The sequence below is a fragment of the Conger conger genome, chromosome 6, assembly GCF_963514075.1.
Source record: "Conger conger chromosome 6, fConCon1.1, whole genome shotgun sequence".
In the NCBI taxonomy this organism is placed as follows: Eukaryota; Metazoa; Chordata; class Actinopteri; order Anguilliformes; family Congridae; genus Conger; species Conger conger.
In genome coordinates this window covers 23,049,733-23,059,892 of record NC_083765.1, presented here as the reverse complement: position 1 = coordinate 23,059,892, position 10,160 = coordinate 23,049,733, and the positions used below count along the sequence as shown (strand labels likewise).

The window sequence follows — 10,160 nt, the reverse complement described above, 5'->3', positions numbered from 1 at the left end:
GGTCTCATCCCCCGCAAGAAGAAACGTATTAGCCAACCAGTCAGGGTCAACCTCTTGTCAACCACTTCTGCTGCAATTAGTCCAGTTAATTTTGACGATAAAGACAGAATTATCGCGGTAATATGCTACGCTAGTTTAGCACGTGGCTCCTAAGCTACTGGAGGCTTCAGTAGGATGAGTTCCCTCTGACCAGCGAGAAGAACAGCAGGTTAAAGGCCAAAATACCTATGGCCGGAGTCTCAAGCCTTATTCCTGAAAGAGCTTGGCTGCCATAAGGTCAGAGGTCACAGAGAGCAGAGCAAATAGATCATACTCCCCACTCTTGTGTGCTTTGCAGTTGACATTTTGTCTGACATCTTGGGGACTCATCGCTTCCCTTTCCAGTCGTGCTCGTCGTGTCTTTGGCATCATGGATCCAGATGACCTCACTAAGCAAAGGGGAACTTGGCACTCTCAAACTGCCCAGGGAAAAAGGGGGGAGTGGGCATTGTAACCTGAGCTATTAATGTGAAGGACCTGACCTAGGTACCACCAACGGCTGCAAGACTCTGGGTCTCTTCAAGTTTAGAGGAGTTCCACCTTTGACCACACAAGGTACCACGAAGCGACGGTAGGGGGGGGGGATCACATGAAAAACGTGAGGCTGGACACGTTTGCGGGAAGGTGCTCTTGGCCTGGAGGAGGTTTGGATCCGTGTGAAATCTGACCTTACAGCCTGCTCTGCGGCCTACTGCACAGAGAAGTCATATCGCTGCTAACCGCCATTCCATAAAATATACCAGCACTCCCAGTGAACCAGGGAATCTGCAGAAGTTTTGGCCATAAAAGGACACCGTTTAGGATATTGCATTGCATTTTGAATTTTTTTGCTTTTGCGTTCAGCTGTCTGGACACAGATGACCCCCTTCTGTCATCATGACTAGCTATATCAGCCATACAGGCTCTTCTATGAGGACACAAGCACTACTCATGCATAGAATAAGTGAGTGACACACCAGCCTTACGCGTTTAACTTCACCACTTCTACCACTGCCATGGACAACACCGTTCGGCAAGATCTAACATCCTTGCCTTAAGTGGACCGACTATACCTGGGCCTAACCTGGCCCAGCCCAACTCAACCTAACCCGGCGCCCCTCCCAGATTCTGTCCCTCCCCAACCCCAGCCCAACTCAACCTAACCCGGCGCCCCTCCCAAATCTTGTCCCTCCCCAACCCCAGCCCCTCCCAGTGGAACCCACACCGATCCTGTGTGGTCGGGACATGACATGAGCTGTCGTGACTGTGAACTGGGGCTGTACATCGTGTACATGGCCATGTGGGAAGTCCTCCCAGCATAATGGTTTAGAGCTCATGGCTGAACAACCAAATAACAAACCTGGCATGTCGACTCGTGTTTGACATGTAACTTGTGCCTTTGCACGTCATGCTAAGATGACATTGGGCTTCCCTGGGTCCTCTGAGGAGAGAAGTCGAGACCTGACCTGGCCACTTCCTGTCCTCCATGTTGTCTGTAACACTATAGATGCCACTGCTACACAGAGAGCCTTTGCGATACACGTCGGTAGTTTTGAGGCCACTGTAAAGTGCTTATTTACACAGAAATGGGTTGGGCCAATGACTGCTTGTCATTTGGCAAAGAACAGCATGTACCTGCCCACAGAAGGGCTTGGCATCAACAAGCTGCAGCATATCGGTCAGCCCTGCAACTTGGCAAAAGCGACCTCAATGACCCGACGTGTGTACACGTTGTGTTCCTCATGAGCTGTGGTCAGAGCCACACTCTGCATATCAAGAGGAATGTTTATTTACACTTTTCACATAAACATGACTTATGAGAACCTGGCGAAGGCCTATGGTCCTGGCTCTCTGATAGTGGTCAGGTTCAGATCAGACTTACACTTTTCACATAAACATGGCTTTATGAGGACATGGTTCATGAGGACCCAGCTCAGGCCTATGGTCCTGACTCTCTAATGGCATTCAAGTCAGAGACTCGTGTGACTGGCCCGTTTCTTTTCCCTTAATGGAAAATGGAGACCCCAGGTTTTGTGGATGGCATGACGTTGTGGTATAGACCCTCACAACCCACCCACACCCTTTCCCACCCTGCCCCACCCCCCTCCCTGGAATCCCTCACAGACAAACGATGGGATGACCTTGCGGAGTGGGTGGAGCCTCTAGGGGTCGAACAGGTCGGGCTGTCCCTGTTGCTCCAGCTCGCGGTTGAAGCGCTCAATCTCCTTGTTGGCTTCTTCCACGTACTCATCTATAAACTGCTCCATCACTGAAGTCTCAATATAAGGCAGATAACACAGCAAGCGGTAGGCCCAGCCACACCTTTTCCATTTGCCACAAAAGAAGACCGAAGGTCTATAGGTGCTCCAACTATAGCCTCCTAAAGGCAACAAGTAGGGACAGCAAAACTGAGATTGAGAAGATACAGATGCCAGTGTACATGAGCAAGACAGCACACATCTCACAGGAAATGTAACATTTGATAATATATATATATTTTTTTTTATCTTATTATTTTATTTGTTTTACTTTGTTTCAATGGAGGTCAAATTCCATGGAGCGCTAGCTTTTTGTTCGCCAAAGGACTCAAAAAGTTCCCACAGTGTAAAAGGATACATGGATGGAAGTTCATTTTCTCTCCAAAGAAGTTGACAAACTGGTGTCCGTTGTAGAAGTAACCTGCTGGAAGGGGGTCCAAGTGTCGCTTCACCTGTGGAAAGAGAGTGAAGATGACAATGATCAGTTTCATCATGTTTAAACAGATGCGCATTTCAGGGCCATGGTGTGAAGCAGAGGATCTCCATGCATGGTGCGTTGGGCAGAACTCACGTGAATGTTCTTGATCTCCTGCAGGGTCAGCATCTCATGGGTTCTCCTCGCTCTTTTCACGGTCTTCTGTCACCACGGAAACACAGAGCAAGGTGAGCCATCACCTTTCACCACTACGACAGTGCAAAGGCACTCCTGATACCAGCCTAGGACCTGGATGATGGCCAGTCTACAGGGTATGTGTGGGTAGTGCTGTCCCTTAACGATGGGGAGTCTAGAGCAGCCATCATCAAATCTGGACCTCAAATCCAAATCAGGCCCTGGTTTTCTTTTCTGCCAGGTAATTAGCTGAATAATAATGCAATATAATAATAATACTAATAATGTCTTCACACCAGACTCCCAGGTAAAGGGAAGGTGGAAAACCAGCAGTCCTTGGACCTTGAGGGCTGTGATTTGATAATCCCTGGTCTAGAGGGTATATCTGGGTAGTGCTGTTCCTATATAATAACCGGTCGACAGGGTACATGAGGGTCATGCCATACCTGCTTGGCGCACTGTCTCAGCCAGATCTTGACACCATCCTGGGTGAGGCCGACTCCGTCAAAGAGCAGGAAGCATTCTGGGCCGCGGGGGCGGGGCTCCACTGCCTGGGGAGGGGGGCTGGGGCCCTCCTGGATGGGGACCACACCCAAAGTCCCGCTGATGACATTGTAGCTCACCTCCATCAACTGCTCCGAGTCTGGAGGGGAGGGGGGAGGGGGGTATAGAGGGTGGGGAACGAAAGTCAGCTGACAGTGTTGGCCACGCCCCCCCCTCATACGCTGAGGGCTGATGGGAGGGTCTCGAAAGGAAGAGAACAACGTGCTTTTTTGGGGACGGGGTGCATTTCCGTGCAGGACCACGAGGGGACCACAACGGAACCAGGTTGATGAGATCGCCCAGTCCAGAGAAAACTAAAATAAAGTTTTGGGGTCACAGCTCAAAAACGCACCCCAGTGTAATCGAAACAGCATTTCCCACAACTAGATGCACAGGCAAAAATAATAGTAATAATAATAATAATAATAATAATAAGAAGAACCACAATAATGTCAACAAAACAACTAAGAATAACCAAGGGCACCACAGGTAGTGCTGTATGGTGGTGTTAAATTAAGGAACTCAGTCTAAATGGTGCTGAGGGTAATGAGAAACCGCATCATCAGCATTCATTTCTCCCATTCTGATCGACTGCCAGAGTCACGCTTTCTCTCCATGCAAACACGATACCAAACTCACGCCATTTCACCAAACCAACCAGTCTACGCTCTCAATACCAAACTCACACCCTTTCACCAAACCAACCAGTCTACGCTTTCAATACCAAACTCACACCCTTTCACCAAACCAACCAGTCTACTCTCTCAATACCAAACTCACACCCTTTCACCAAACCAACCAATCTACACTCTCAATACCAAACTCACACCCTTTCACCAAACCAACCAATCTACACTCTCAATACCAAACACACTCAACCAAATGAACCAATCTACACTCTCAACATCAAACTCACTTGCTTTCACCAGACCAACCAATCTACACTCTCAACACCAAACTTACTTTCTTTCAACAAACAGATCAATGGACACACTCTCAAAACCAAAATTTACACAAAAAACCAAAACTGATGCACTCTCGCAATACCAAACTCACTCCCTCTCTCACCAAATCAAATTTCTGCAGTCTCTCAAAATCAAAGTCACCCTTTCACAGAAAAAACCAAAACTGATGCACTTCATGACCATGCAGCCGTAATACCAAACTCACAGACACATGGAAGGACACTAAACAAAATACACTATAACCAAGTGGAGCAAAGACACCGGTGGACTATGAGCTGAGATCTACAGGTGGAAATATGTGAAGGACAAACCAGTTTCCTACCGTAGTACCCAGTTAACGAGCCTGGAGGACATTCCTTGCTCTAAAATATCCCAATACTGTTTGTGTTTTGAAATACAAAGTCAAACATTTACGGGGGGAAAGGTCACATAGCTTTACCACTGTTGAACAATGAGAGGTAAAAGGTTACACAATGACGACACTTTGATTACAAAATGTTTTCATTTATTTTCTTTTACTTCAGTTTATAACTAAGGAAAGCACAGGTTGCCACGGCAATGCATTTTTCACAAAGTAACGTAGCGTAAGGTTCTTACCAAAGGGAAAGACGGGTTAGGAAAAGGTGTTTTTTACCAGAGAAAAGGACTCGGCCCCAGATGTTGTAGACGTTCCCGGTGAAAGGGCTCGGCCTCAGAGCGGATTTTAACGCTGCGGAGGGGATGACGGAATTTCAGACTTATTTGCATTTTAAATATTTAATACGCTGTGATCTTCATTAGTCACCCAAGCTGCTCTCACACACAGGAACAAAAGCCTTTTTCTACTTTTCACTGTTTTTCATTCACAGAGAAAGTGATCACAGCTCAGAAGCTGCTATGGCAGGGGGACTGAACCTCTCCTAATGAGCCCACTCTAAAAGTGTCAGAGCATCCCAACTTCCTGAAAACAGAAATAACTGTTCTCTGAACTGCATTGTAGGAGAACAGAAGCACATTCAATCAGATTCAGAGAGTAACAGTATCAGACCTTGGCTAACAACATTCCCAAAACTATATATAGCATGTTTACTATACGTAGCATCACTAAAGCACTAAGACAAGCTAACTACGCTAAGAACTAAAACACACATCCTCAAAACATACATACAACATATTACATCAGCAATCTAAAACTGGAACAAATGCCATAACCTGAATTAGTAAAAAATGTAGGACTGGGGTGGGATCGGAGGGGAAAAAGGCTAACGACATTACCCATAACGCACAATGCAGGGTTCCTGCATGGTTCCTGATATTGGCATATCTGGTTATTGGTGAGTTAACTGTGAGTGGGGAATTCTGTGTCTCTGGCTGGTGTTCAAACAGGGGCTCAAGTCTCCATCGTATTTGCATAATGGGCGGGTGGATGGGGAGACTCCAGATGGTGTAACTCTTGGCACGAGGCTTCAGTAAAGCCCAATTAGCCCGGACAGGTGTGTGGGACAGGTGTGGCCCCGCCCATCCCACTAGGCCCCGCCCCCTCACCTTTGCATCGTGCCAGGAACAGCGGCCTCTCCAGGGGCCGGCCGAACTGCACACGCTCCTGAGAGAGAGGCGGAGCCAGCGGGGCCCTGGTGCTGAACTTCCCCTCGGACCTGCACACACACGCACAAACGCACACACACACACACACACACACACACACACACACACGTTTAATTCCACTGATCTGAGACAAGCAGCAGAATGATGCAGAGAAGAGGTGTGGTGCTGTAGCCTGATGCAGACTCACCATCCAGGGTAGAGCAGGTACCGAGCTCTCAGCATCTGGGGCTCAGAAAAGCTGCTCTCAGACAAGATCAGCTCCACGTCCTCATTCCTGCAACAGACACAGGGATAGGTTTATGTAAGGGATTTACTCTCACACACATACTGCACACGGCTCCATTCAGCTATGAATGTACCTGCATGTCCTTTAAGTTGGATTAACCTGAGTGTGTATGACTATGCATTTGTGTGTGTGTGTGTGTCTGTGTGAGAGTGTGTGTGTGACAGGGTTTTACTGTAGCAGTTCACAGGTGACAGTTAATTTAACCAGCGTGAATGAGTAACCTGAGTCTACCTGTACAACAGCCTTTACAAAACTGTACAATACACTGCACTGTATCTGCAAACGCTCAATCAAATTAAAATCACATTGTACAAAGTGCTTCCTACAGCAGTGAGCCTTTAACTGTAAAATACACTGAGCTGTATCTGCAAATGCTGTGTCCTACGTTGCGGTTTTAACAGCTTTTGAGAAATAATAAATGATTTCACACAGAGAGTAAAGATTCCCAGGGCTTACAGAATGTTGCTTTCCTATGTTTGACTCTTTCAGAAACATTGGGGCAACATTACGAGCCTCACCAGGATCTGATCAGAAGAGGGCCGGGGTGTTAACTGAAAGGAACAGGCTGAGCCCTTTAAGGGGCAGGGCCAGGGGCTGACGTGCTTGGCCAAGATGTGTCCCACTCACCTGGTGACCGCGCCCTTCTCAGCGAGGATGAACGCAGCGCTGGGATTGGCTGCTCGGATCAGCTGCTGGAGCTGCTGCAGGAGGGGGTGTCTCTGATCGCCCGTCAGGCCGGTGAACGCCACACAGCTGACCAAGCCTGCGACAGACCAATCAACCGCGAGAGGCGTTAACCACACCAATCAACCACAACCTACCCACGCAAGCGCATGAACTCTCAACCGTAACCCAACGACACAACCATGAGAAATATCAACCGAACCACTGAACCGCAACCCGACCACACAACCATGAGAAACATCAACCAAACCAGTGAACCACAACCCGACCACACAATCATGAGAAACATCAACCAAACCACTCAACCACAACCCGACCACACAACCATGAGAAACATCAACCAGTGAACCACAACCCAACCACACAATCATGAGAAACATCAACCAAACCACTCAACCACAACCCGACCAAACAACCATAGAATAACATAAACCACTGTACTCAACCGTAAGAAACAGCACCCAAACCAGACAACCACTCAAGTATTACCCTAGAAGTATTGTGTACCATTTCTGAAAAAATATTCAGTCTTGCCAAAATATGTGCACATATTCATCTCACAAACTCAAATCATCTAAATCATAAATAAAACTGCAGCTTCTGGAACATAATATTCCTGAAGAACAAAGCAATTAAGGTTAAAGAGGAAGTGCGACTCCAACATATTCCGCAAAAGTCATATTGATGTAATTGTCAGGTATTAATAATCTCCTGTGGCACAGAACATATCCCCGTCCGATCGACATCATGAGTGTTTTACAGTGTACAGCAGCCTGCAGCCATGGCAACGATGGCTCATTTGTGCTGGAATAAAAGGCATACACAGGATTATGCGTTAGCCTCATTTTCAATCACTGTTTAACTAAATAAACTTTGCTGTAACGCTGCCAAAGGTTGAGGAAGTAAATGAATAAAAAACATTTTCTGTTCTAGCCATTGGACAAGGAAGATCCAGAAAAAAGGTCCTGCTTTAAAATAAAAGCCAAAATGAATAAACAGAAGACACCGTCAGAAAAAAAAGAAGATCAAACCAAGTTGCAGTATTCTGAAGAGATTTTAAAGCAGAACCTTTGCTGATTTATTTTTTATTTTTAATGAGGTCTTATGAAGACGTATGGGGTGATGTGATTGACTCAGCCGTTGCTGCTAGGTACAGTATGGGGTGATACGATTGGCTCAGCCATCGCTGTTAGATGTGTTATGGGGTTACATGTTTGGCTGAGTCATATTGGGCGACGTGATTGGCGGTTATCTTACCCTGGCTGCACTGCTCCAGGAGCTTCGGGAAAAGGAACCTGTGGGTGAGGAGAGAGGGAAGAGTGATCCACCAATCAGACATCAGTATGATGTGAACCCACCCACTTTCCCACTGCGTCAGACACAGGCTCCAACTGTAGCTGTACATCTAGGTTCTTCACAAACATGGCATTCTGGTCTATGTAGTTCTTAGCCTACACTATAACTTTACATTGCAGCAAATCAGCATTACAATCCCATCAGTTGCGATGAATAAATGTTACAATACCAACTGCCCCTGATGTGACCAAACTGCCACAGCCATAGCCTATGCCGTCCCTAAACTACCCAGGCCAGGAAATAACTTCCATAGCTGTAGCCCAGCAGCCCCTCCAGACACGAGCTAACTTCCCCTGCTGTAGCCTACGCCAGCACTGCCTGGCCCCTGCTGTGTTGAGCTCAGGGGACAGATCGAGCTGTCCAGGCCAGGCAGCGGTGAGTGAGTGCTCAGCAGACCCACTCTATTCAGCCCATTCAGGGACGGAAAGGTCACCCACCTCCAGCCAAACGCTGGCTTTATTAGCACCTCTGAGTCAATCATTGATTCTGGACCGTAGGCCAATCTCACTTCCTCTTTGTTTGTCCCAAGTCTCAGAAAGAAATGGTTTATAACAGACCTCCAGAATTCTTTTCCGTAAACAAGCTTCTTTTTCACGCCAGTCCGGTTTCAGAGAAACACCATTTTGGCTTGTAAGGATTCATATTATGTGGGGACACCAGAATGACACCTTACAGGCTGTTGAAAACCAGATTAGGCAGCATCATCTCTTCAAACCAGTGACATTTCTTAACATTAACCCCGTATGACTGCAGCGAGACAATATTTCACCGTATTTTGTGATTGTATCAAAACGCTTGAAGAGTGACTTGGTGTGCTTGATGAAGTCACCAACTCAGAGAGTCAGTATCAGAGACCGGAGCTTTAATGTGCAAGCAGAGAGTATTTGCTGTGTATTTGGGCAGCAGGGCAGTCTAGTGGCAGGGTGTTGTGCAGGCAACTGTAAAGTTGCTGGTTGGAGCCCCCGGTCGGCATAAAGGGCTGACCTGCATCTGGAGAGATGAACATGGGTCCCTACACAAAAAAAGAAGCCTGCTGTTGGGCTCTTGAACAAGGCCCTTCACCCAAAGACTGCTCCAGGGTCTTTACCCCTGTTCTCTCTCTCTCTCCCCACTTGTAACTGTCCTCTCTGGCATTTCACCCAGGGCATCCTTGCCAAAGAGAACTGCTTTCATAATGGATCTCCTCTGCTTACATAAAGGATTTAAAAAATAGCATCTTGGCACACATACATCAAGATAACACTTAACTGTTTACCTAACACTCAATTGCCCCAGGAAAAAGAGGACCCCCCCTCTCTCCTTCATGGTGTGGAGTGACTGTGCATCCCTTCTCAGGGAGGGGGGGGGGTGACAATCCTGCTCCCTCCCTCAAAGAGGAGAGCCAGCTAGTGACTTATCAACTAACCCTGCACATAAACGCACGTTCAATCATTCACCGCAATCAGCCTAATGAATGACCCATCCACCCACCTTCAAAGACCAACGCTCCCCGGGTCTGAACTTAATTCCTGATTTATTCTCTAAATAAACAGTCAGGGAAAAGCCTGCGGTCATTTCAAACTGACTCATGAGCACTAAACAGGCAACGGTGAGCTACAACAATATAGAGGCAATAGTATTGTGCTACTGCATTGAAAATACTTTTATAACACACAAATGCTACCAAAGCAATAAGCATGATTCCTTTACATGTATTATTCACTCTGTAACTCTCCAGGCATTTCTGGACGTGCCATTTTAGAGGGGGTACACTGCAGACCTGGTTCAAATACATAATTGTTTTGATTCAAATACTTTTGTAAATCACACCTCTGCTCCAGGTATGAGCTGAGAGGGTGAATCTCACCTGTGCTCCA

At 47.0% G+C, this 10,160-nt stretch overlaps 1 protein-coding gene across 3 annotated transcripts in view; it reads right to left on the bottom strand.

Annotated features, from left to right (window-relative positions):
- Nucleotides 1-2,132: 2,132 nt before the first annotated feature.
- The window catches only part of dnaaf9 (dynein axonemal assembly factor 9), a 33,935-nt gene continuing 25,907 nt past the window's right edge, over nt 2,133-10,160 (bottom strand). The window contains exons 29-37 of one of the 3 annotated variants that reach the window (XM_061245336.1): nt 8,206-8,243; nt 6,892-7,027; nt 6,166-6,252; nt 5,919-6,028; nt 5,029-5,103; nt 3,333-3,529; nt 2,848-2,913; nt 2,635-2,728; nt 2,133-2,287 (exon numbers count right to left, since the gene is read on the bottom strand). In XM_061245336.1, coding sequence (XP_061101320.1) covers nt 2,181-2,287; nt 2,635-2,728; nt 2,848-2,913; nt 3,333-3,529; nt 5,029-5,103; nt 5,919-6,028; nt 6,166-6,252; nt 6,892-7,027; nt 8,206-8,243 — 910 coding nt within the window. In that variant the 3' untranslated portion in view covers nt 2,133-2,180. Of the gene's footprint in view, nt 2,288-2,634; nt 2,729-2,847; nt 2,914-3,332; nt 3,530-4,991; nt 5,104-5,918; nt 6,029-6,165; nt 6,253-6,891; nt 7,028-8,205; nt 8,244-10,160 lie in introns of those variants that run through there. The other 2 variants (XM_061245337.1, XM_061245339.1) reach the window with 2 other exon arrangements.